This window comes from Rhinoraja longicauda, chromosome 2 (assembly GCF_053455715.1).
Source record: "Rhinoraja longicauda isolate Sanriku21f chromosome 2, sRhiLon1.1, whole genome shotgun sequence".
Taxonomy (NCBI): domain Eukaryota; kingdom Metazoa; phylum Chordata; class Chondrichthyes; order Rajiformes; family Arhynchobatidae; genus Rhinoraja; species Rhinoraja longicauda.
In genome coordinates this window covers 108,931,277-108,959,046 of record NC_135954.1, presented here as the reverse complement: position 1 = coordinate 108,959,046, position 27,770 = coordinate 108,931,277, and the positions used below count along the sequence as shown (strand labels likewise).

The 27,770-nt window shown below is 46.3% G+C and overlaps 1 protein-coding gene across 2 annotated transcripts in view; it reads left to right on the top strand.

The window, feature by feature from the left end:
• svila (supervillin a) overlaps positions 1 to 27,770 on the top strand; it is a 351,300-nt gene that overhangs the window by 214,504 nt on the left and 109,026 nt on the right. For both annotated transcript variants that reach the window (XM_078425640.1, XM_078425650.1), the window contains 3 exons: positions 9,810 to 10,059; positions 15,644 to 16,211; positions 21,711 to 21,945. In XM_078425640.1, coding sequence (XP_078281766.1) covers positions 9,810 to 10,059; positions 15,644 to 16,211; positions 21,711 to 21,945 — 1,053 coding nt within the window. The remainder of the gene's footprint in view (positions 1 to 9,809; positions 10,060 to 15,643; positions 16,212 to 21,710; positions 21,946 to 27,770) is intronic.

The window sequence follows — 27,770 nt, the reverse complement described above, 5'->3', positions numbered from 1 at the left end:
GAAGGCTTTCTGAAAGTCAAGGTGCTCCACATCCACCGGCTCTCCCCTGTAGCATTTGACGGCACTGGGCCTGTATTGATCAGAGTTTAGAAGAATGTGGGAGGACATCATTGAACGTACAGAATAATGAAAGGCTTGGACAGAGTGGATGTGGGGAGGATATCTCCACTAGTGGGAGAGTCGAGGACTAAGAGGTCCTAGCCTCAAGGATGTTGTTTTAAGCAGGAGACAAGGAGGAATTTCTTAAGTCAGGGGTTGGTGAATCTGTGGAATTCTTTGCCACAGAAGGCTGTGGACATTTTTAAGGCAGATAGATAGATTCTTGATTTGTGCGGGTGCCGGAGGTCATGGGGACGAGGCAGGAGAATGGGGTTAGGAGGAAGAGGTAGATCAGCCACGATTGAATGGCGGAGTAGACTCGATGGGCCGAATGGACTAAATCTACTCCTATCAATTATAGTCATAAGTGATATAAGTAACTCCCCCTCCCATTCCCAGTCTGACCTTTCTGTCATGGGCCTCCTCCAGTGCCATAGTGAGGCCCACCGGAAATTGGAGGAACAGCACCTCATATTTCGCCTGGGCAGTTTGCAGCCCAGTGGTATGAACATCGACTTCTCCAACTTTAGATAGTTCCTCTGACCCTCTTTTCCCCTCCCCCCTTTCCCAGCTCTCCCTCTATCTTCCCGTCTCCACCCATATCCTTCCTTTGTCCCGCCTTCTCCCCTGACATCAGTCTGAAGGAGGGTCTCGACCCGAAACGTCGCCCATTCCTTCTCTCCCGAGATGCTGCCTGACCCGCTGAGTTACTCCAGCACTTTGCGAATAAATACCTTCGATTTGTCCCAGCATCTGCTGTTATTTTCTTACACTTATAGTCATGATATTCTTTGAAGAACCCAGATGAAGGTGAGTGAGGTCCCATTGCATGTGAGATGGGTAAACTTCTTCTGCTGTGGTTCATCCTTTCCACATCTAATATAAACCGTGTAAAGTTTGCTACCGTGCTGAATTCTTTTCTATCCTACATGCATTTGCTGTTTCTTTTTCTTTCCTCCTGTCTCTAGCAAACCCACCCCTGTCCGCACAGTCATGGCGTGTACCACAAGTCCCCCTGTAGTACACTCCAATTCACAGCCGACCAGGTACTTTGCAATGTGCATGCCCAGTGAAGTGGATCCCAACGACAGTTAAACTGCTGCCGATCACCTTGTTCCAAAGACATTACCCTGTATTCTTGCCGATGTGTACGCCTTTTTTGCCCCCTAACAACATTTCTGCATTTGGTTCAACCAAGCTGAACTAACTGACGTCTAACTTTAAAAATTCATGTATTCTTGCCAACATGTGCCTTTTCATCCCAACAATGCATTCAAGAGAGAGCTAGATAGAGCTCTTAAGGATAGCGGAGTCAGGGGGTATGGGGAGAAGGCAGGAACGGGGTACTGATTGAGAATGATCAGCCATGATCACATTGAATGGCGGTGCTGGCTCGAAGGGCCGAATGGCCTCCTACTGCACATATTGTCTATTGTCTATTAACAACATTTCTGTACTTGGTTCAACCAAGCTGAATTAACTAACTTTTAATTTAAACACTAATTCATTCAATTATTTTTAAATAAAATTCCTCAGCCCTGCAACATTTTAAAGATATGCATGTTGATAATCCCAATCAATTGTGTGATTTGGATATCGTGACATTTTTTGTGTAATAGCTTGCTTGACTCCTCTGAAAGAAAATGCATGAAACCCAGTGTGATTTTCTGTCCTCGATCTTCTCGCCTTCAGTAACATGGTTCTCAATATTCTCCAGTTGGCCATTGCTCAGCCCCATTCTAGGTTGCTATAATGCTACTTCTGAGTTTAGTTTAGAGATACAGCGCGGAAACAGGCCCTTTCGGCCCACCGGGTCCGCGCCGACCAGCGATCCCCGCACATCAACACTATCCTATACAAACCAGGGACAATTTTTTACATTTACCAAGCCAATTAACCTACACACCTGTACATCTTTGGAGTGTGGGAGCAAACCGAAGATCTCGGAGAAAACCCACGCAGGTCACGGGGAGAACCTACAAACTCCGTACAGACAGCACCCCCCAGTCGGGATCGAACCTGAGTCTCCAGCGCTGCATTCGCTGTAAGGCAGCAACTCTACCGCTGCGCCACCGTGCCGCCCTTACATTTAGGACTCTATTGGTTACTGTTTTCTTCTCCTGTTGGAGAAGAGGAAAGCTGACATACAGTAGCTGCCAACTGGATGGCATTACTGAGAACCGATGTGTGGGAAGGAACTGCAGATGCTGGTTTACACTGAAGATAGACACAAAATGCTGGAGTAACTCAGCGGGACAGGCAATGTCTCTGGAAGAAAAGGAATAGGTGACCTTTCGGGTCGAGACCCTCATTTACTTTATTCCTCAATAGAGCCTTAATGTAGCCTAGTTCCCCTTGTTCTGAAGTTCTAGCTTATTTGGAATTTTAACCGAAGTGTGTACACATATTTTGAAGTTCAGACTCTGAAGAAGGGTCTCGACCCGAAACATCACCTATTCCTTCTCCCCAGAGATGCTGTCTGACCCGCTGAGTTACTCCAGCTTTTTGTGTCTTGTCTTTTACATCTCGTTGCATTCAGGGGCAAGTGTAATCAACTTTACTGCCTCAATGGGCCCTACTGTATCGCTGCTAACAATTAATTAAATCACTACCGAAGATGTTTTGAAATTGAAGTTGGCACAAATTTTCTGCGTTCATTGGCTCAGAGTTTTGTGACTCCAAAGCTGTCAAGACATTGCAAGTCTCAAACAAAATAGGATTTGGATTTAATGGATCAGGAAACAGAACACTTTTACTTCTGTTGATTTTCGCTCAAACAACTGTAGAAAAAACCCCCATTGACATCAATAGAATGTGAATGCAATGCAGAAAGGGCATGATCGTAAAATAAGGAGGCATTTTGTATTTTAATATTAAATTTCAAGGATAGGTTCTTATGACTGGGTTATACATGAACAAACAGAGATGGACTGTCATACGTTGAAAGACTGGAGCGACTAGGCTTGTGTACACTGGAATTTAGAAGGATAAGAGGACATCTTATCGAAACATATAAGATTATTAAGGGGTTGGACATGTTAGAGGCAGGAAACATGTTCCCAATGTTGGGGGAGTCCAGAACCAGGGGTCACAGTTTAAGAATAAGGGGTAGGCCATTTAGAACTGAGATGAGGAAAAACTTTTTCAGTCGGAGAGTTGTGAATCTGTGGAATTCTCTGCCTCAGAAGGCAGTGGAGGCCAATTCTCTGAATGCATTCAAGAGAGAGCTAGATTGAGCTCTTAAGGATAGCGGAGTAAGGGGGTATGGGGAGAAGGCAGGAACGGGGTACTGATTGAGAATGATCAGCCATGATCACATTGAATGGCGGTGCTGGCTCGAAGGGCCGAATGGCCTCCTCCTGCACCTATTGTCTATTGTCTACACGAGTCTCACACCTGCCAGCGTTTGGCCCATATCCCTCCAAACCTGTCCCTATCGATGTACCTGTCTAACTGTTGGGATAGTCCCAGCCTCAACTACCTCCTCTGGCAGCTTGGTTCCATACACCCACCACCCTTTGTGTAAAAAGCTACCCTTCAGATTCTTATTAAATTCTACAGTTCTACGGGGTTTTTCCCCTCAATGCCTTGAACGTGGTGAGAGGAACAGAACCAGCAAAGAGGGAAAGACGAGGGTCCCATCAGGGCATGTGAGGATGAGATTAGGGGGGGGAGATCAAACAAAGATTCTAATTGCTCTCCTGCGCCCTCTGTTGGAGATTTCCCTTGACTACATGAGGAGGGTAAATTAGGAATAGTCTTTTCAAGCTTGCTGAAGATTATTGTGGCACGTGCGTGAGGATTTCCCATTCTTCAGATCTTAAGATTGTACTTTTGCGGGGAAAACTAATAGAATCTCATGCAATCAGATGTTCAATCCTACCGATTTAAAAACTCATTAACTCGATCTTCAGTTTATATATTAAAAAAACTCCATTAAAAAGGAACACGCAATTGTTTTGTTATTTTTCCTAGAAACTTAGCGAACCTCTTCAATAACATAATGTAATTTTACTGTTCGTACAATGACAATAAAGGCATATTATTATTATTATTATTATTAAGCCTGCCTCTGTTATTAAACCCACTTTAAAAGGAATCATGGGTAGGAATGCCATGTAAAACAGAAGTCGCATGTATTTAATTTAGTTTAGATCCAGCGTGGAAACAGGCCCTTTGGCTCACCGAGTTCGCTCCCGGCTGCGGGCGCCGTCTGTACGGAGTTTGTGCGTTCTCCCCGTGACCTGCGTGGGTTTTCTCCAACATCTTCAGTTTCCTCCCACACTCCAAAAGACGTACAAGTTCGTAGATTAATTGGCTTGGTGTAAGTGTAAATTGTCCCCAGTGTGTGCAGGACAGTGTTAGTGGGCGGGGGTCGTTGGTCAGTGCGGAGTCTGTGGGCCGAATGGCCTGTTTTCACACTGTATCTGAGACTTGATGGGCCGAGTGACCTAATTCTGCTCCTGTCACTTATGACCGTATTATCACAGCTCAGCCTCGAAGCTCCTGAGAAGAAAAGATCCAGTGTCCCCATATAACTCACCAACCTTCCAGATTCAGTAACATCCTCAGATCTTTTTTGCACCCTTTCCAGTTTAATAATTTCCTTTTGCTTGCATTAAATAACACGCGTTGTTTGCTCAATGAATTAAAATGTTGCTATAAAATTTATCATGGCTTATTTTTAACATTAGCAAGTTACAAAAAGATGTTTTTTTAATAAATTTTAATGTTGGGGGGGTTTCATACAATTTCTCTTTATTGTCTTTGAGATTCCCATCTACATTGCATCTTATTCTTGAGCCTAAAGCATGCTTCAAATTGCGGGTGTCAGAGCGGAATAGCGAAAGTTATATTCTCAATCTGGACTTGATCTGGAGAACCATGATGTTGTCCCTTGCACACTTTAATGTGGATAAAAGCTGAGAGAAATCTCACCTGCATCTTTAGTTTAGTTTAGAGATACAGCGCGGAAACAGGCCCTTCGGCCCACCGGGTCTGCACCGACCAGTGATCCCCGCACACTAACACTATCCTACACACACTAGGGACAATTTTACAATTGCACCAGGCCAATTAACCTACAAACCTGTACATCTCTGGAGTGCGGGAGGAAATTAAAGATCACGGAGAAAACCCACGCGGTCACGGGGAGAACGTACAGACAGCACCCGTAGTCGGGATTGAACCTAGACCTCTGGCGCGGTGAGGCAGCAACTCCACCACTGTCGAAGGTATTTATTTCACAAAATGCTGGAGTAACTCAGCAGGTCAGGCAGCATCTCAGGAGAGAAGGAATGGGCGACGTTTCGGGTCGAGACCCTTCTTCAGACTGATGTCAGGGGGGCGGGACAAAGGAAGGAATAAATACCTTTGATTTGTGCCAGCATCTGCAGTTATTTAACTCCACCACTGTGTCGCACCCTTTTAATTTCTCTGTAACATATTTCATTTTAATTACTGATGATTTTTAACAGGTTTAAAGAGCCATGTTCTGATCTTTCACGGCTCATCCTGAAGGTTTTCAGTTAATGTAGAACATAGAACAGATCCTTCAGCCTACATGTAGAAGAAGTCTGCACAAGGGTCCTGACCCGAAACGTCGCCCATTCTTTTCCTCCAGAGATGCTGCCTGACCCGCTGAGTTACTCCAGCACTTCATGTCTACCTGCACCCCACAATATCTGTGCTGAACATGATGCCGAGGCCAATGTATCTGCATGTACATAATTCATATCCCTGCATTCCCTGTATATCCATGAGTCCATCCAAAAATCTCAAATGCCACTGTTGTATCTCCCCCTCAACCACCATGTCCATCCGGCAGTGTGTCCCAGCCACTCGCCAGCCTCTGTGTAAAAATGAAACTTACCCCTAACCCAGCCATCATTACAGTAAACCTCCTCTGCACCCTTTCCAAACCCTCCATATCCTCCCTCCGCTGGGGCGACCAGAACTGCGCGCCAAATTCCAAAATGAGGAGTTTAGAAGGATGACGGGGGGACCTCATTGAAACTTACCAAATAGTGAAGGTCTTGGATAGAGTGGATGTGGAGAGGATGTTTCACGGGCGGCTCGGCGATCGTTTCGCTGAACACCTCCGCTCAGTCCGCCTTAACCAACCTGATCTCCCGGTGGCTCAGCACTTCAACTCCCCCTCCCATTCCCAATCTGACCTTTCTGTCCTTTGCCCACTCCATTGTCAGAGTGAGGCCCAACGCAAATTAGAGGAACAGCACCTCATATTTCGCTTGGGTAGTTTACAGCCCAGCGGTATGAACATTGACTTCTCTAACTTCAGGTAGTCCCTGCTTTCCCTCTCTATCCCCTCCCCCTTCCCAGTCTTCCTGTCTCCTACAACATCCTATCTTTGTCCTGCCCCCTCCCCTGACATCAGTCTGAAGAAGGGTCTCGACCCGAGACGTCACCCATTCCTTCTCTCCCGAGATGCTGCCTGACCTGCTGAGTTACTCCAGCATTTTGTGAATAAATACCTTCGATTTAAACCAGCATCTGCAGTTTTTTTTCCTACATATGTTTCGCTATTTGGTAAGTTTCAATGAGGTCCCCCCTCATCCTTCTAAATTCCTTCTTAGGTAGGCACTCAAGAATTATTTCGAAAACAGATGTTCACCCAGGTACCTATTCCATTTGTACCGTCAATACCAATGCCAGGAAACACACTAATGGTAATGAGGGTTTAAATGGGGATACATTCTCATTTACTATCACGTCTGATTCAGTCAAAATAGAAGATGCATGGTCAAACATCAGTTTGAGACACGTTTCTTCACCTGGAGAGTCTAGGACTCAGAATTAAAGGACATTCCTTTAGGAAGGAGATGAGGAGGAATTTCTTTAGTCAGAGGGTGGTGAATCTGTGGAATTCTTTGCTACAGAAAGCTGTGGAGGCCAAGCCAATGGATATTTTTTTTATGGCAGAGGTAGATAGATTCTTGATCAGTGTCAGGGGTTAGTGGGGGAAGGCAGGAGAAATGGGTCTCTGGCGCTGCAAGCGCTGTAAGACAGCAACTCCACCGTGCCGCCTAAATGTATTTAGACGTATTTAAGCGTGCCGCCTAAATGCAATTCTAAACGTATTTAGAAACAGTATTCTTAGCAATGCATACTATGAAATTAGCAGATTGTAGTAAAAATATATATGGTTCAAGGAAGATCCCACTTCTTGCCAATTTAGCCCAACTGTGACTTTAGACCCATCAATGTGCTTTAGATTAGTGCAGGTGTCCGAGGATAAGGGGAGAAGGCAGGGGAGTGGGGCTAGGAGGGAGAGATAGATCAGCCATGATTGAATGGCGGAGAAGAGTTGATGGGCCGAATGGCCCAATTCTGCTCCTATCACTTATGACCTTAGATGGAAAGGAAAGGTTCATAAAGATATGGGCTAAACAGGTAAATGGGCCTGTACACCAGTTCCGCAATTTGCTGTTTGCGTGTAAGTGTGCATAAACACCAGTGGTACACACTAGTTTTATCTATCCCTCTCTGACAAGCAGAGCAACCTGCTGCTGCATCTGCAATGTAGGACTTTGCTCAAAATATGTAAGTCTTTTCTCCCGAACTGGATAAGAAGTGCTCTGCAAGTATACAAGATTGTAATTAAACTTTGATTTCAATCAGTCTTTAAACAATTAAGTGACTTTTTTTAAGATCTATTTTAAATTAATCTTTTCATACAAGAAGGTATCCATGCAGACTTGTCCAAAGCTTAACTTGCCCCAACTTTGGATTGTGAACGGGTACATTAACACGAAGGTGTCACAAAGTGCTGGAGTAACTCAGCAGGTCAGGCAGTATCTCAGGAAAGAAGGAATGGGTGACGTTTCGGGTCGAGACCCTTCTTCAGACTCATTAATACTGTAGTATAAGAAAATAACTGCAGATGCTGGTACAAATCGAAGGTATTTATTCACAAAATGCTGGAGTAACTCAGCAGGTCAGGCAGCTTCTCAGGAGAGAAGGAATGGGTGATGTTTCGGGTCGAGACCCTTCTTCAGACCCATTCCTTCTATCCAGAGATGCTGCCTGACCTGCTGAGTTACTCCAGCATTTTGTGAATAAATACCTTCCATTAATACTGTAACTCGTTTAAATCTAGCCCACAGCTCACAATGGCCTGCCTCCTTTATCATCGTTACTTTTTTGTGTATCCCTCATTTATTCTATATCTCTCTACACCACCGTCTATATCAGGGGTGGCCAAACTTGCTTAATGTAAGAGCCACATACGATAAAGTTCAGATGTTTGAGAGCCGCAAGACATGAACAAAAGAGCAGCAAGACATGAACTTAAATATTTTTACTAACCATGAACATTAAACTTACGTTTTATTCCAATGGGGTCTCAATTCATACCCAGTAAATAATTATAAAGCTTGAAAGTTTTTCTTATATTAACTGTGATGAAAAAAGGAGCTCAGCCAACATATTTCCAAGAGCCGCATATTAAAGGTCAAAGAGCCGCATGTAGCTCTCGAGCCGCGGTTTGGCCACCCCTGGTCTATATCTCTCGTTTCCCTTTCCCCTGACTCTCAGTCTGAAAAAGGGTCTCGACCCGAAACATCACGCATTCCTTCTCTCCAGAGATGCTGTCTGGCCCGCTGAGTTACTCCGGCATTTTGTGTCTGTCTTACATTAATTACACGTTTGAAAGGCAAGTGACCAGTGTGCAAAATTGGATCGAACTGATGAATTAGATAGCAGGCAGCGCTGGTGTTGCTGCCTTACAGCGCCGGAGACCCGGGTTCGATCCCGACTACGGGTGCTGTCTGTACGGAGTTTGTACGTTCTCCCCGTGACCGCGTGGGTTTTCTTCGAGATCCTCGGTTTCCTCCCACACACCAAAGACGTACAGGCTTGTCGGTTAATTCCCTAGTGTGTGTAGGAAAGTGTTAATGTGTGGGGATCGTTGGCCAGTGTGTAGGATAGTGTTAATGTGTGGGGATCGTTGGCCAGTGTGGACTCAGTGGGCCGAAAGGCCTGTTTCTGCACTGTATTCTAAACTAAATATCAATTACCATTGAGACTATTTGTAATGCCTTTAGCAATTTTAGCTTTTTACTGGAGTTTAGAAGGATGGGAGGGGATCTTATAGAGACATATAAAATTATAAAAGGGCTGGACAAGCTAGATGCAGGAAAAATGTTCCCAATCTTGAGCGAGTCCAGAACCAGGGGCCTTAGTTTTAGACTAAAGAGGAGGCCATTTCAAACTTAGGTGAGAAGGAACTTTTTCACCCAGATAGTTGTGAATTTGTGGAATTCTCTGCCACAGAGGGCAGTGGAGGCCCAATCACTGGATGAATTTAAGAGAGAGTTAGATAGAGCTCTGGGTGCTAGTGGAATCAAGGGACATGGGGAGAAGGCTGGCATGGGTTACTGATTGTGGATGATCAGCCATGATCACAATGAATGGCGGTGCTGGCTCGAAAGGCAGAATGGCCTCCTCCTGCACCTATTTTCTATGTTTCTAATGATATCGATTATTGAGGCCCTTATCTAGTATTTACATATATCTTTAAAAACATGTCAAGAATACTTTGTCCTTAATGATACGTTTTTAAAGCAAGATCATTTTAAAATAACAGTGATTAATTGTGACGTTCTAATTTTAGAGACATTTTGGGGACAGGGACTATGTAAGTGTGCAGAAAAACGATGACCTAAATATTAAACCGATATGTTTCCTAGACTCCAAGCATCAGCACAGGATACTGCAAAGGAGCAGAAGGGGAATGAAGCCAAAGAAATGACAGAACAGGGTCAGCACGAAGAGCCAGACATCTCCACACTGAGTCTGGCCGAGAAGATGGCCTTGTTCAATCGTCTCTCACAGCCCCTGACCAAAGTGAAAGCACTGAGGAACCGAGGCGATACCAGGCAGAGACGGTCAAGCTCCCGATATCAGACTCAACCAATCACCCTGGGAGAAGTTGAAGAGGTACGTGTTTGCAAATGACAGTGACATCTAGTCATCCCGGGATTGTGGACCACTCTCTGCGCAGAAGGTCAGAGCTGTTGTTCAACGGGGGTGGGGGGGGGGGGGGTGTGAATTTGATTCCACTCACTGGGAGAGGCAACCAAGCAACCGTTAATGTGCAGGAAGGAACTGAAGACGCTGGTTCAAGCCGAAGGTAGACACAAAATGCTGGAGTAACTCGGTCCGAAGAAGGGTCTCGACCCGAAACGTCACCCATTCCTTCTCTCCAGAGAGGCTGTCTGTCCCGCTGAGTTACTCCAGCATTTTGCGTCTATCAAGCAACGATTAATTTTCCAAATCGTGGATGCAAGCAGTTTGATCGGTGGCATTATCTTTGAAAAATGGAACAGTGAATTTTTTGCAGTAATTGTTAAACATGTGTGGTTTCAGGAAACGCTGAATCTTTATAACGGGGTAGGTGACTCTCAAATGTTTCTCTTGAACTGAACAACTGTGATCTGACAATGATGATGGAGAGGGAAAATAAACCCGTTTATTTTAAAGATCTTTTCTTTTTTAATTGCAGAATAGTCCATAACAATCCAGTAGAGGGTTATTTGTCAAAATCTGAGGAAGAATCTCATTATTATAAATAGGCTAGAGTGAAGGAAAAATAATGTAATAAAGTGGGATAACATTTTCAATAGTTCTTGGGTCTTTTAAAACTGGATTTTTTGCAGTAATCGTTAATGTCCATAATAAACTTACAAAATCCTTAAGGGGTTGGACAGGCTAGATGCAGGAAGATTGTTCCCGATGTTGGGGAAGTCCAGAACAAGGGGTCACAGTTTAAGGATAAGGGGGAAGTCTTTTAGGACCGAGATGAGAAAGTTTTTTTTCACACAGTGGTGAATCTGTGGAATTCTCTGCCACAGAGGGTTGTTGAGGCCAGTTCATTGGCTATATTTAAGAGGGAGTTAGATGTGGCCCTTGTGGCTAAAGGGATCAGGGGGTATGGAGAGAAGGCAGGTGCAGGATACTGAGTTGGATGATCAGCCATGATCATATTGAATGGTGGTGCAGGCTCGAAGGGCCGAATGGCCTACTCCTGCACCTATTTTCTATGTTTCTATGTTTCTAACTCACTAGAGATTGCTGTAAAACTGTCTGTTGCCTTATAGTGATACTATGCCACTTTTTTTCTATTTTTATATGTACACTCGACATTGAGATTTAAATGTACGGTAAGAAATATGTGCTTCAAAATATGTGGACTCACTTAGGTTAAAATTCCAAATAATCTACGACTTCATAACAAGGGGAACTAGGCTGATTAAGGCTACATTGAGCAATAAAGTAAATGGGGTAAGGTCTCGACCCGAAGCGTTACCCATTCCTTCTCTCCAGAGATGCTGCCTGAACCGCTGAGTTACTCCAGCATTTTTGTGTCTATCTTCAGTGTAAACCAGCATCTGCAGTTCCTCCCCTCACACAAGGTAAATGTACCAGCCTTTCCCCCAGAGTTTTGCCTTACAGCGAATGCAGCGCCGGAAACTCAGGTTCGATCCTGACTACGGGTGCTGTCTGTACGGAGTTTGTACGTTCTCCCCGTGACCTGCGTGGGTTTTCTCCGAGATCTTCGCTTTCCTCCCACACTCCAAAGACGTGCAGGTTTGTAGGTTAATTGGCTGGGCAAACGTAAAAAATAAATAAAAATTGTCCCTAGTGGGTGTAGGAGAGTGTTAGTGTGCGGGGATCGCTGGGCGGCGCGGACCCGGTGGGCCGAAGGGCCTGTTTCTGCGCTGTATCTCTAAAAAAAAAATTTAAATCAATTATCTTTGCCTCAATGTAAATGGTCAGTTTTATACATTCTTGCGCTATAAACTTGTTTAATCTCGAGATTAATTTGATTATTTCCAAAGGTCAGAGAGTGATTCAGCGTGGAAACAGGCCCTTTGGCCCAACTTGCCCACACCGGCCAACATGTCCCAGCTACACTAGTCCTACCTGCCTGCATTTGGTCCATGTCCTATCCATGTACCTGTCTAACTGTTTCTTAAACGTTGGGATAGTCCCAACCTCAACTACCTCCTCTGGCAGCTCATTCCATACCCCCACCACCCTCTGTGTGAAAACGTTACCCCTCAGATTCCTATTAAATCTTTTCCCCTTCACCTTAAACCTATGTCCTCTGGTCCTCGATTCACCTACTCTGGGCAAGAGACTGTGCATCTAGGTCATAGGTTTTCAAGTGTTTACATTTTCAAGGGTTATTTTCCACAAGCTGGTCTTTCCACTCTGGGGATGTAGTTATTAGAACATTTTACGTATTCCAAGGAGGACATGGGAATTCGTGAGCTCATTGGACCCTAATTCTCACTTTGTTTAAATCCAAAACTATCCTCTACAATGGTAATTCCAATCTGTACTCTGTGTGGAAAGTAGATATTCCTGATGGTTTTGCATGTATGGGACAATATTGGCTTTTCGGAATGGCAGGCAGTGACTAATGGGGTGCCGCAAGGCTCAGTGCTGGGACCCCAGTTATTTACAGTGTATATTAATGATTTGGACGAGGGAATTGAATGCAACATCTCTAAGTTTGCGGATGACACGAAGCTGGGGGGCAGTGTTAGCTGTGAGGAGGATGCTAGGAGGCTGCAGAGTGACTTGGATAGATTAGGCGAGTGGGCAAATGCATGGCAGATGCAATATAATGTGGATAAATGTGAGGTTATCCACTTTGGCGGCAAGAACAGGAAAGCAGAGTATTACCTGAATGGTGATCGATTGGGAGAAGGGGAGATGCAACGTGACCTGGGTGTCATGGTGCACCAGTCATTGAAAGGAAGCATGCAGGTGCAGCAGGCAGTGAAGAAAGCGAATGGTATGTTGGCATTCATAGCAAGAGGATTTGAGTTTAGGAGCAGGGAGGTTCTGCTGCAGTTGTACAGGGCCTTGGTGAGACCGCACCTGGAGTATTGTGTACAGTTTTGGTCTCCTAACCTGAGGAAAGACGTTCTTGCCTTAGAGGGAGTACAGAGAAGGTTCACCAGATTGATCCCTGGGATGGCGGGACTTTCATATGAGGAAAGACTGGATAGACTGGGCTTGTACTCGCTGGAATTTAGAAGACTGAGGGGGGATCTTATAGAAACATATAAAATTCTTAAGGGGTTGGAGAGGCTAGATGCGGGAAGATTGTTCCCGATGTTGGGGGAGTCCAGAACAAGGGGTCACAGCTTAAGGATAAGGGGGAAATCTTTTAGGACCAAGATGAGAAAACATTTTTTCACACAGAGAGTGGTGAGTCTGTGGAATTCTCTGCCACAGAAGGTAGTTGAGGCCAGTTCATTGGCTATATTTAAGAGGGAGTTAGATGTGGCCCTTTTTGCTAAAGGGATCAGGGGGTATGGAGAGAAGGCAGGTACATGTTACTGAGCTGGATGATCAGCCATGATCATATTGAATGGCGGTGCGTACAGGCTCGAAGGGCCGAATGGCCTACTCCTGCACCTATTGTCTATGTTTCTATGTTTCTATGTAAGCGATACCATTCTTCTCCCCATGATAACAGTGAGTCAGGAGCTCCAGGAGCTCACGGTTTCCGGTCACCAAGAACAAAGGGGGAACCCGTGGTGGGGGGGGGGGGGGGGGTGGGGGGGCGACGAGAACAAGAGGGATCAGTATGGGGGGGGGGGGCAGGCAGAGGCAAAGAAGGGACCAACAATACTTAAGAGGTTGAGTAGGCTGGGCCTAGGTTGAGTAGGCTGGGCCTAGGTTGAGTAGGCTGGGCCTAGGTTGAGTAGGCTGGGTCTCTATTCCATGGAGCGCAGGAGGATGAGGGGTGATCTTATAGAGGTGTATAAAATCATGAGAGGAATAGATCGGGTAGATGCACCGAATCTCTTGCCCAGAGTAGGGGAATCGAGGACCAGAAGACATAGGTTCAAGGTGAAGGGGAAAAGTTTTAATAGGAATCCGAAGGGCAACGTCTTCACACAGAGGGCGGCGGGTTTGTGGAACAAGCTGCCAGAGGAGGTAGTTGAGGCTGGGATTATCCCAACGTTTAAGAAACAGTTGGACAGGTGCATGGATAGGACAGGTTTGGAGGGTTATGGACCAAGCGCAGGCAAGTGGGACAAGGGTAGCTGGGGCATTGTTGACCGGTGTGGGTGAGTTGGGCCGAAGGGCCTGTTTCCGCACTGTGTCACTCTATGACTCTCTTACTCTAGTACATTTGTAACTTTGTCGGGGCCTTGTGGCGACTCGTTCGTGGACTATGCATTCAAAAAACAAAGGCTTTCACGGTACCTGTGACAATAAAGTATCTCATACAATCGAGCATTCATTCATTGATATCTATCTATCTATCTAGGACAGAGTGGCATTGGCCACTTTGAACACTTGAAAAAAGCAAGGCAGTATCTAAGAAGAGGACGGGGGCTTGTAAGGATTCTTGGCCAATGTTTATCCCTCATTCAACATCACCAAAGCAGATCATTTAGATTTAGATTTAGAGATACAGCGCAGAAACACGCCGCCCAGCGATCCCCGCGCACTAATACTATCCTACACCCTACACCTACATCCTACACCCACTCGGGACAATTTTTATATTTTACCCAGCCAATTAACCTACGTACCTGTACGTCTTTGGAGTGTGGGAGGAAACCGAAGATCTCGGAGAAAACCCACGCAGGTCACGGGGAGAACGTACAAACTCCGTACAGGATCGAACCTGAGTCTCCGGCGCTGCATTCGCTGTAAGACAGCAACTCTACTGCTGCGCCACCGTATTGATTTAATTGTTGACAGAAACTTGCGCTGGGTAGATGAGCTCAGTTCAGTTTAGTTTATTGTCACGTGTACCGAGGTACAGTGGAAAGCTTTTGTAGCGTGCTAACCAGTTCGCAGATTGTTACATGATTACAATCGATCCATTTATAGTGGAGAGATACATGATAAGGGAATAACATTTAGTGCAAGGTAGAGCCAGCAAAGTCCAATCAAGGATAGTCCGATGCTCATCAATGAGGTAGATAGTAGCTCAGCACTGCTCTCTGGTTGTGGTAGGATGGTTCATTTGCCTGATGACAGCTGGGAAGAAACTGTCCCTGAATCTGGAGGTGTGCGTTTTCACACTTCTGTACCTTTTGCCCGATGGGAGAGGGGAGAAGAGGGAGTGGCCAGGGTGCGACTGGTCCTTGATTATGCTGCTGGCCTTGCATTTCCCTGCTCTGAAACACGCAGTAATGTTTGTCTAGGAAGGAACTTCAGATGCTGGTTGACACCGAAGACAGACACAAAATGCTGGAGTAACTCGGCGGGACAGGCAGCACCTCTGGAGGGAAGGAATGGGTGACGTTTCGGGTCCACCTGAAAACGTCACCCATTCCTTCTCTCCTGAGATGCTGCCTGTCACGTGAGTTACTCCGGCATTTAGTGCCGTATCTTCTCGTGGTGTTTGTACGCTGGTTGTTGTGCTTTCACTTAGCCTTGGTTGGATAAAAACATGGTCTGTTTGGCAACAAAAAAAAACAATGTGCTGATATTTATTATTTTTTAGTTTTATTTATCGACGTGAATTTTTTTTTCTCCGTAGGTACAAAATGGCAATGGAATGATCAGACCCTTGTTGCAGTCTGTTGCAAAGACAATGGCCAGTCATACCGCTACGGTCTCCACGGCTTGTGCTGGCGACCTCCATCTTGGGATATCTTCCGCCACCGAGGACAGTTTACGCGTTGCCCACTTGTCAACGGCCAAGTCCATTTTGTCTTCCCACAGCTCGCTCGTCGACATCTCGACCAGGAGTCAGCTCCCGTCCGAGCTTGGGCACTACTCCCAAGAAAAAGCATTCGGATTCAGCGGAGAACTGAAAGAAGGTGCTGGGGAGGACGGCAACGGCGGAGGCCAGCAGGAGGCGCTGCAACCGATACGCAAGCGCGGCGGTAGCTTTACAGAAACTCTGCCTCGCGGAATCGCCGAGGGAAGTCTGGATGCCGAGAATGGAGGCCCCGACGTTCAGAGCGGCGAACAGCTGATTGCAGAAAACGTCCCACGGTCAACCGAGAGGAAAGAGACCATGAAATCGGAAAATTTCAATGTCAGCTGGGAAACTGCAGAAAAGGGCTTCGATGAACATTTTAAGAAGAAGGGAGTTATTACAGGTAAAAAAAATAAACTGAAAAAAACTCCCCCTGCAGTATTGGCTATCTGAAATAAAAACACAAAATACTGGAGATACCTTGCATGTCATGCAGCATTTGTGGAGAAAGAACATAGTGTCAGATCAATGACCTCAAGGGCTCTGATGAAAGGCATGAATACCAAACATTAGCATTTAATTTAGTTTAGTTTAGAGATACAGCGCGGAAAAAGGCGGATTTATTGATCACCTCATGACCCTGCAGAAACGATCTGTCACGTTCAAAATCTTTAATTTAGACAATAGACAATAGACAATAGGTGCAGGAGGAGGCCATTCGGCCCTTCGAGCCAGCACCGCCATTCAATGTGATCATGGCTGATCATTCTCAATCAGTACCCCGTTCCTGCCTTCTCCCCATACCCCCTGACTCCGCTATCCTTAAGAGCTCTATCTAGCTCTCTCTTGAATGCATTCAGAGAATTGGCCTCCACTGCCTTCTGAGGCAGAGAATTCCACAGATTCACAACTCTCTGACTGAAAAAGTTTTTCCTCATCTCTGTTCTAAATGCCCTCCCCTTATTCTTAAACTGTGGCCCCTGGTTCTGGACTCCCCCAACATTGGGAACATGTTTCCTTGAGTTCTCCTTAACCTTCATCCCAACTCCATGAAGAAGCGCTCAATTTCAACACTCATCATGATAGAGACTCTTGCCCCTACTTCCGCACACAACCCTTTCAGCTGACACTCTAAAGGGAACCAACAGCTCAAGTTTAGCATATAATAAAAGCTGGAAAATGCTGCAAATACTCAGCAGATCAGGTAGATTGTGACTAGTTTAGTTGAGAGGTACAGGGCGGAAACAGGCCCTTCGGCCCAACGAGTCCGCGCCGACCAGCGATCCCCGCACATTAACACAAGCCTACACGCACTAGGGACAATTTACACATACCAAGTATACAAACCCAAGCCAATTAACCTACAAGCCTGAACGTCTTTGGAGTGTGGGAGGAAACCGAAGAACTCGGAGAAAACCCACGCAGTCACGGGGAGAACGTACAAACTCCGTACAGACAGACCCTGTAGTCGGGATCAAACCCGGGTCTCCAGTGCTGCAGGAGCTGTAAGTAAGGCAGCAACTCTACCGCTGCACCACCGTGCCGGTATTGTTTCTCACTCCACAGATGCTGCCTGACCTGTCGAGTATCTTTGGCATGTTTTATTTGTGTTACAGATACATTTTATTTGAAATCTGCCTTGAATCTATGATTCACTCTGATTGTTTCTTAGTTATGTGAACAGTTTAAGTTGCTCATCACCAACAAAGAAGGTTCCAAGTGTGAATGTCGAGATTTTGAGCAAATGCTATTGGCATTTGGGGTTTAAAACTAAACTCCGTTTACTCTTCAGCTAATTATGTTGTGATCTTAATGGTTTTAACTGCAGCATGAAGTGAAGTTTAATATTCTGCAGACAACCTTGCATCTGTCGCCATGGGGTGATCACTATGCTCTAAGCTATGTGTGCAGAACGCTTTAGAAGAAGGAAAAGACAAAGCCGGTTAGAGTCCTAGAGTGATACAGCGTGGAAACAGGCCCTTCGGCCCAACTTGCCCACACCGGCCGGCCAACATGTCCCACCTGCCCGCGTTTGGCCCATATCCCTCCAAACCTGTCATATCGAAACGTATAAGATTATTAAGGGGTTGGACACGTTAGAGGCAGGAAACATGTTCCCAATGTTGGGGGAGTCCAGAACAAGGGGCCACAGTTTAAGAATAAGGGCCATTTAGAACGGAGACAAGGAAAAACTTTTTCAGTCAGAGAGTTGTGAATCTGTGGAATTCTCTGCCTCAGAAGGCAGTGTAGGCCAATTCTCTGAATGTATTCAAGAGAGAGCTAGATAGAGCTCTTAAGGATAGCGGAGTCAGGGGGTATGGGGAGAAGGCAGGAACGGGGTACTGATTGAGAATGATCAGCCATGATCACATTGAATGGCGGTGCTGGCTCGAATGGCCGAATGGCCTACTCCTGCACCTATTGTCTATTGTCTATATCCATGTACCTGTCTAACTGTTTCTTAACCGTTGGGATAGTCACTGCCTCAACTACCTCATAGGAATCCTATTAAATCTTTTCCCCTTCTCCTTAAACCTATGTCCTCTGGTCCTCGAGTCACCTACTCAGGGCAAGAGATTCTGTGCATCCACCCGATCTATTCCTCTCTTAACTTTATACACCTTTACAAGATCACCCCTCATCCTCCTGCGCTCCAAGGAATAGAGTCCCAGCCTGCTCAAGCTCCCCCTAAAGGCCACACCCTCTAGTCCTGGCAACTTCCTCGTAAATGACATTGACAAATTCATGACCACTTCCCCAACTCAGCACGTTGGCACAGCAGTAGAGTTGCAGCTTTACAGCGCTTGCTCTGCCAGAGACCTGGGGTTCGATCCCGACTACGGGTGCCGTCTGTGCGGAGTTTGTACGTTCTCCCCGTGACCCATGTAGGTTTTCTCCGAGATCTTTGGTTTCCTCCCACGCTCCAATGACGCACAGGTTTGTAGGTTAATTGGGTTGGTGCAAATGTAAAATTGTCTCTAGTGTGTGTAGGATAGTGTTGATGTGCGGGGATCGCTGGGCGGGGTGGACTCGGTGAGCCGAAGGGCCATTTTCACGCTGCAAGTCTAAAACTAAAACGAAAAAACGAGAAAGGTGGAGACAGGAAGACTAGTGGGAGAACTGGGAAGAGGGAGGGGAAGAGAGGGACAGAGGAACTATCTAAAGTTGGAGAAGTCGATGTTCATACCGCTGGGCTGCAAGCTGCCCAAGCGAAATATGAGGTGCTGTTCCTCCAATGTCCGGTGGGCCTCACTATGGCACTGGAGGAGGCCCATGACAGAAAGGTCAGAGTGGGAGGGGGAGTTGAAGTGCTCAGCCACCGGGAGATCGGGTTGGGATTTTCCTACACAAAGAGATTCAGGTTATTGGTTAACAGACACTGTGCCCCCCGTAGCAAGTACAATGCTACTGTTTGCAGATGGTTGCCCACTCTATAATCCTGCCACGTCCATGCCAAGTCAGCGAGATGCCAAAGGCTCATGCCAACACAACTCCACTAATTTCCTTATGACAACTTCAATGGTTTGAGGTGGGCACAAAGTATCTGAAGAAACGCTTGCTTATGCGTAGGAAGGAACTGCAGACGCTGGTTTAAACCGAAGATAGACACAAAATACTGGAGTAACTCAGCGGGACGGGCAGCATCTCTGGAGAGAAGGAATGGGTGACGTTTCGGGTCTGAAGATGGATCTCAACCCGAAACGTCGCCCATTCCGATACACAGCGAATGCAGCGCCGGAGACTCAGGTTCGATCCTGACTACGGGCGCCGTCTGTACGAAGTTTGTACGTTCTCCCCGTGACCTGCGTGGGTTTTCTCCGAGATCTTCGGTTTCCTCCCACACTCCAAAGACGTACAGGTATGTAGGTTAATTGGCTGGGTAAAATGTAAAAATTGTCCCTAGTGTGTGTAGGATAGTGTTAACGTGCGGGGATCGCTGGGCGGCGCGGACCCGGTGGGCCGAAGGGCCTGTTTCCACGCTGTATATCTAAATCTAAATCTTTGAAATTATTGTTTAGTTTAGAGATACAGCACCATGCCGACCAGAGATCCCCGCACATTAACACTATCCCACACACACTAGGGACAATTTACACTTGTACCAAGCCAATTAATTTACAAATCTGCACGTCTTCCGAGTGTGGGAGGAAACCGATGATAGCGGAGAAAACCCACGCAGGTCACGGGGAGAACGTACAAACTCCGTACAGACAAGTCCGGATCGCACCCGGGTCTCTGGTGCTGTAAGGCAGCAACTCTACCTTGCTGCATTGCTTTAGAAAAATGTTAATCCTGCCTGCAGAAGAGCCTATGCAGGTGTGGACACTCTGGTCCCATATTCCAGATGGCCATCCAAGATACCTTGTGAACCACTGCTGTGTAATTCCAATTCCGAGGTCTTCCAACCAACCTAATAGACCATGAGAATCCAACAAGGCACAAGCCATATTCCCATTTCCAGCAAAATGTCCCCCTTGCTTAACTTACAGATGGCTGAAGTTAAGCAAGTTCCAGAACAAGGGGCCACAGTTTACGAATAAGGGGTAGGTTATTTAGAACTGAGATGAGGAAAAACTTTTTCAGTCAGAGAGTTGTGAATCTGTGGAATTCTCTGCCTCAGAAGGCAGTGGAGGCCAATTCTCTGAATGCATTCAAGAGAGAGCTAGATAGAGCTCTTAAGGATAGCGGAGTCAGGGGGTATGGGGAGAAGGCAGGGACGGGGTACTGATTGAGAATGATCAGCCATGATCACATTGAATGGTGGTGCTGGCTCGAAGGGCCGAATGGCCTCCTCCTGCACCTATTGTCTATTGTCTATTGAAGCATTCATATGTTGATATCAGTGTAAATGTTGATGGCTTATATCTGCTACCTAACTATTAAGTAACTTGAACAACGGAAGGGACTCAATGGGCCAGGCGTCGACTGTGGAGGGGAATGGATGGACAAAATGTAGGGACAGTCCCCTTCTTGCCAATGATGTGTGGATGCTCGAAAGGGGCACTGGATGGGTGATGTCTTATTTACAGTATTCCAGCGCAAAAACTCTCCACTAAATCATTCTGAACCTAGAACAATTCAATGGAAATTAAATTGCGGTCTCATTTCAAGCTGGAATGGGTACAGAGGAGATTTATGAGGGTGTTGTCAGGACGAGAGGGTCTGAGCTATAGGGAGAGGTTGAGTAGGCTGAGACTCTAGGCTGAGACTCTAAACGACTATTGACTATTGACTATTGACTCTATTCCTTGGAGCGCAGGAGGATGAGGGGTGATCTTACAGATGTGTATAAAATCATGAGGGGAATAGATCGGGTAGATGCACAGAGTCTCTTGCCCAGAGTACGTGAATCGAGGACCAGAGGTCATAGGTTTAAAGTGAAGGGGAAAAGATTTAATAGGAATCTGAGGGGTAACTTTTTCACACAAAGGGTGGTGGGTGCATGGAACAAGCTGCCAGAGGAGGTAGTTGAGGCTGGGACTGTCCCAGTGTTTGAGAAACAGTTAGACAGGTACATGGATAGGACAGGTTTGGAGGGATATGGGCCAAACGCGGGCAGGGGGGGGACCATTTACAATGTTCAGGCAGCAGCCTGGTTTCTGACGGGATGGCAGAAATCTTGTTTTTCTGCAAAGCAGTGACATAATCGTTTACTCTGGCACGTTTTTTACTTTTAGTAGCTGCTGGATACATGTCGTCACTGAAGCGCGAGGCTGTGCAGAGCTAAGAGAAAGAATGGCCAGTTTTACCCATTTTAGAATTTTTGTTAGGATATTTGTTGCAGGTTTGAGGTGAGAATTCAAAAGAAAAAAAGGCAAGTTGAAATTTCTTAAGAAAGGAAGCTGATAGTAAATGTGCCAAAGACAATTTCTTCATGACCGTTCTCTCCTTTGTTGAGCAGAGTGTGTGGAGCACTTTTCCGAAACTAAAACGGCATCGTCTACAACGTTAACGGCCTTGCAAGTCTCTGCTGTAACCTCCTCCAGGCACGGTTCACATCTGCAGCAAGCCACGCAAATAGAAAGCAAAGTGCCTTATGATCAATCGGAACCATTTCCCACTGAAGCCGGCCAGATTGAAAAAAGTGAGGGACTCTCGGATTTCACCACTGGAAAAGGAATGTCCATAAAGGAAAGGTAACAAGTCCATTGAAATTTTAAATGTGCTAGAGGGTTAAAACGGCAAAAACGGTGTCATGTTGCTGGATTTTGGAGAGGAAAAAGACTGCCGGTCTTTATAGTGGAAAAATGAATATGCTACCGAATAATTTTCAATACGTTACCTTTTTGCTGGTATATTCTTCATTTTGTTCCTTATTCCAAATTGTGGGCATTGTGGCTACTGAAGATGTAGTGAACAAGTAGCTATTAGAAGGCACGGTGGCGCAGCGGTAGAGTTGCTGCCTTACAGTGAATGCAGCGCCGGAGACCCGGGTTCGATCCCGACTACGGGCGCCGTCTGTACGGAGTTTGTACGTTCTCCCCGTGACCTGCGTGGGTTTTCTCCGAGATCTTCGGGTTTCCTCCCACATTCCAAAGACGTGCAGATGGTCCCTGGTCTGCATCCCAGGGTCCTCAGGGAGGTGGCTCTAGAAATAGTGGACGCATTGGTGATCATTTTCCAATGTTCAATAGATTCAGGATCAGTTCATGTGGATTGGAGGATAGCTAATGTTATCCCACTTTTCAAGAAAGGAGCGAGAGAGAAAACGGGGAATTACAGAGCAGTTAGCCTGACTTCGGTGGTGGGAAAGATGCTGGAGTCAATTATTAAAGAGGTAATAACGGTGCATTTGGATAACAGTAAAAGGATAAGTCCAAGTCAGCATGGATTTATGAAAGGGAAATCATGCTTGACTAATCTTCTGGAATTTTTTGAGGATGTGACAAGTAAAATGGATGAAGGGGAGCCAGTGGCTGTAGTGTATCTGGACTTTCAGAAAGCCTTTGATAAGGTCCCGCACGGGAGATTGGTGACTAAATTTAGAGCACATGGTATTGGGGGTAGGGTGTTGACATGGATAGAGAATTGGTTAGGAGTAAACGGGTCCTTTTCAGAATGGCAGGCGGTGGCGAGTGGAGTGCCGCAAGGCTCGGTGTTGGGGCCGCAACTGTTTACCATATATATTATTGATTTGGAAGAGGGAATTAGAAGCAACACTAGCAAGTTTGCGGATGACACAAAGCTAGGTGGCAGTGTAAACTGTGAAGAGGATGTTAGGAGGTTGCAGGGTGACCTGGACAGGTTGAGTGAGTGGGCAGATGCGTGGCAGATGCAGTATAATATAGATAAATGTGAGGTTATCCACTTTGACGGCAAAAACAAGGATGCAGATTATTATCTCAATGGTATTAGGATAGGTAAGGGGGAGGTGCAGCGAGACCTGGGTGTCCTTGTACACCAGTCACTGAAAGTTGGCGTGCAGGTACAGCAGGCAGTGAAGAAAGCTAATGGAACGTTGGCCTTCATAACAACAGGATTTCAGTATAGGAGTAAAGAGGTTCTTCTGCAGTTGTATAGGGTCCTGGTAAGACCACATCTGGAGTATTGTGTACAGTTTTGGTCTCCTAATTTGTGGAAGGACATCCTTGTAATTGAGGCAGTGCAGCGTCGGTTCAGGAGATTGATCCCTGGGATGGCGGGACTGTCATATGAGGAAAGATTGAAAAAACTAGGCTTGTATTCACTGGAGTTTAGAAGGATGAGAGGGGATCTTATAGAAACATATATAATTATAAAAGGACTGGACAAGCAAGATGCAGGAAATTTTTCCCCAATGTTGGGCGAGTCCAGAACCAGGGGCCACAGTCTTAGAATAAAGGGGAGGCCATTTAAAACTGAGGTGAGAAGGAACTTTTTCACCCAGAGAGTTGTGAATTTGTGGAATTCTCTGCCACAGAGGGCAGTGGAGGCCAAGTCACTGGATGGATTTAAGAGAGAGTTAGATAGAGCTCTAGGGGCTAGTGGAATCAAGGGATATGGGGAGAAGGCAGGCACGGGTTATTGATTGGGGACGATCAGCCATGATCACAATGAATAGCGTTGCTGGCTCGAAGGGCCAAATGACCTGCTCCAGCACCTATTTTCTATGTTTCTATGTTTTAGATTTGTAGGTTAATTGGCTCGGTAAATGTAAAAACAAATTGTCCCTAGTGGGTATAGGATAGTGTTAACGTGCGGGGATCGCTGGTCGGTGCAGACCCAGTGGGCCGAAAGGGCCTGTTTCCTCGCTGTATCTCTAAACTAAACTAAACTAAACTAAAGAAGAGTGTACAGTTCAAGCTCATTTTGTAAAGCTATTGTGTTTAAAAACCATAGCATAAATAAATTATGATTCACCTCAATGCTTTTATTTTTAATGGAAAGGTCAGTTGCATTTTTTTTCATTCTGTGATTTCCCCCTCCCACCACCGAAACTCTTATCTTGAGGAATACCACTTTTCCTTGAGTCCGTAATGTCCAAGTGGTAACAGTCCCACAAAATTGAGCACCTGTGCTTTGAAGCTTCATTTTCCCTGTAAATGAAATAAACCAACAGTTAAAGATCGTATCAAAAATCGTACATTTAATGGAAAATATTTCCAGTGACCTGGCATTGCGGTTTTCCATGCTGCATACATGACAACCAAAGCATCAGTTTCAAGTTTTTAAACACAGTACATGTCCTTTAGAGGCCATGAGCTGTTTTAGTCAAAACATCAAAGCCACTGGTAAGAACCTGTTTTATTAGTGCTGACAAATCCGCTGTGTTTTGCTGCCTTTTTTTCCTATTTTAATGGCTTCTCATCTTCTCCCACTTAGTCTAGCATGATTTCTAAGGGAAACATGGCATTTCATCCCAGTTTTCTGGTGACATAGAAACATAAACATAGAAACATAGAAAATAGGTGCAGGAGTAGGCCATATAACAGTATAACAGAGCTTTATTTGTCATTCGGTACCAAGGTACCGAACGAAACTACATAGCAGTCATACAAAAAAGAACACAAGACACATGACCCCAACACAAACGTCCATCACAGTGACTCCAAACACCCCCTCACTGTGATGGAGGCAACAAAACTTCCACTCTCTTCCCCACGCCCACGGACAGACAGCTCGTCCCCGACCGACCCGCACAGTCCCCGCAAGGGGATGGAAGTCCCCGCGGCCGAGCCGCACCGGGCGCTGAAACATCCCGCGGCCGAGCCGGGCGATGGAAGGCCCCGCGACCAAGCCTTGCGCAGCTAAGTCCCGTGGCCGAGCCGCACCGGGCGATGTTAAGTCGCGCGGCCGAGCCGCACCAGCGATGAAAAGTCCCGCGGCCGAGCCGCACCAGCGATGTAAAGCCCCGCGGCCGAGCCGCACCGGGCGATGTTAAGTCCCGCGGCCGAGCCGCACCAGCGATGAAAAGTCCCGCGGCCGAGCTGCACCGGGCGATGTAAAGTCCCGCGGCCGAGCCGCACCGGGCGATGTTAGGCCCCGCGGCCGAGCTGCACCGGGCACTGTTAAGTCCAGCGGCCGAGCCGCACCGGGCGATGTTAAGTCCAGCGGCCAAGCCGCACCGGGCGATGTTAAGTCCAGCGGCCGAGCCGCACCGGGCGATGTTAGGCCCCGCGGCCGAGCCGCACCCCGCGCCGTGAGGAAGAGACCTAAAAGAGAAAAGTTTCCCCCACCCCCCCCACCACCCCCCCACCCACACCACCCACACCACCACCCCCCACACATACACAACCAAAAAAATACAAAAACCATCCCAACACCGACACACAACAAAAAAAAAAAAGGAAAAAAGACGAACAGACTGCTAGCGAGCCGCAGCCGTTAGCCGTTAGGCGCCGCCACTTCCACTTCCCTTCGAGCCTGCACCGCCATTCAATATGATCATGGCTGACCATCCAACTCAGTATCCCGTACCTGCCTTCTCTCCATACCCCCTGATCCCTTTAGCCACAAGGGCCACATCTAACTCCCTCTTAAATATAGGCAATGAACTGGCCTCAACTACCTTCTGTGGCTGAGAATTCCACAGACTCACCACTCTCTGTGTGAAAAAAAACTTTCTCATCTCGGTCCTAAAAGACTTCCCCCTTATCCTTAAACTGTGACCCCTTGTTCTGGACTTCCCCAACATCGGGAACAATCTTCCTGCATCCAGCCTGTCCAACCCTTTAAGAATTTTGTTAAGTTTCTATAAGATCCCCCCTCAGTCTTCTAAATTCCAGCGAGTACAAGCCGAGTCTATCCAGTCTTTCTTCATATGAAAGTCCTGCCATCCCAGGGATCAATCTGGTGAACCTTCTCTGTACTCCCTCTATGGCAAGAATGTCTTTCCTCAGATTAGGAGACCAAAACATTTTGTCCAATTCTTTGTGCTTCTACCACATTGACCTAGATCTAAATATTCTCGGTACATTCTCACCTTCTCTACATGCATCTTGTTCCTGCCCCTTGTGCTTTCTACCATCCATCCCTTCTGCCATTTAATCTCTCCTACCTTAGTGTCGTTTAGAGGCACGGCACGGAAACAGGCCCTTCGGCCCACCATGTCCGCACCGACCAGCGATGCCTGCATATTAACACTACCCTACACATACACACTAGGGTCGATTTATTTAACCATTTACACCAAACCAATTAACCTACAAACCTGCACATCTTTGGAGTGTGGGAGGAAACAGAAGATCTTGGAGAAAACCCTTGCGGTCGCGGGGATAATGTACAAACTCCGTACAGACAGCCCCCCTCCCCCCGTAGTCGGGACTGAACCCGGGTCTCTAACACTGGAAGCGCTCTAAGGCAGCAACTCTACCGCTGCGCCACCCCTTATTGCATACCTTATTGCATGTCTTGTTGCTTTATTTTAGTACATCAGTGCACCCACTAGTTTAAAGTCGAGCACAAATACACGGGAGGAATCTTCATAGAAACATAGAAAATAGGTGCAGGAGTAGGCCATTCGGCCCTTCGAGCCTGCACCGCCATTCAATATGATCATGGCTGATCATTCAGCTCAGTAGCCTGTACCTGCCTTCTCTCCATACCCCCTGATCCCTTTAGCAAAAAGGGCCACATCTAACTCCCTCTTAAATATAGCCAATGAACTGGCCTCAACTACCTTCTGTGGCAGAGAATTCCACAGACTCACCACTCTCTGTGTGAAGAAATGTTTTCTCATCTCGGTCCTAAAAGACTTCCCCCTTATCCTTAAGCTGTGACCCCTGGTTCTGGACTCCCCCAACATCGGAAACAATTTTCCCGCATCTAGCCTCTCCAACCCCTTAAGAATTTTATATGTTTCTATAAGATCCCCCCTCAGTCTTCTAAATCCCAGCGAGTACAAGCCCAGTCTATCTAGTCTTTCCTCATATGTAAGTCCCGCCATCCCAGGGATCAATCTGGTGAACCTTCTCTGTACTCCTCATATTCCTTCCCAGCGTGTAACTTATCTCTCGGTTCTCCTCCCCAATTTTCTTTCGTACCCAGCACTAGACCCAGTTTCCACCCAGTGTCCTTACTCAAACCAATTGAGTCTTTCTGCAGACCTTTTAATTTCTCTAATTTCCAGTGCAGTTAAGAGCCTGCCTGTTTGGAGTGGATCTGTTTGCACAGATGTTAATGCGTACAATTGTATGTTTTGTTTCAGAAGCATTTAGAGTACGTACCGTCGTTAAATAACTTGAATCAGTTCAATAAATATTTATTTTCAACGTGACCTTTCTAAGCTTGCTTTTGAATTAATGTAAGCAGACACCGTTTTTTTTGATGAATGTCATTTGTGAAATCCTGGTAATCCTCCAACACTACAGTGTACATGATTATATGCTGGGTCTGGTCACCATATTTGGTGATTGAACTGGGTTCCCACGTCCATAATAGGACTAACATTTCTCTCTCCCTGAACCCTCTTTATCACACAGGTACAGAACAACGCATTTCTATACATTTCATTGCATTAACTCGAAAATCAACAGAAAGTATA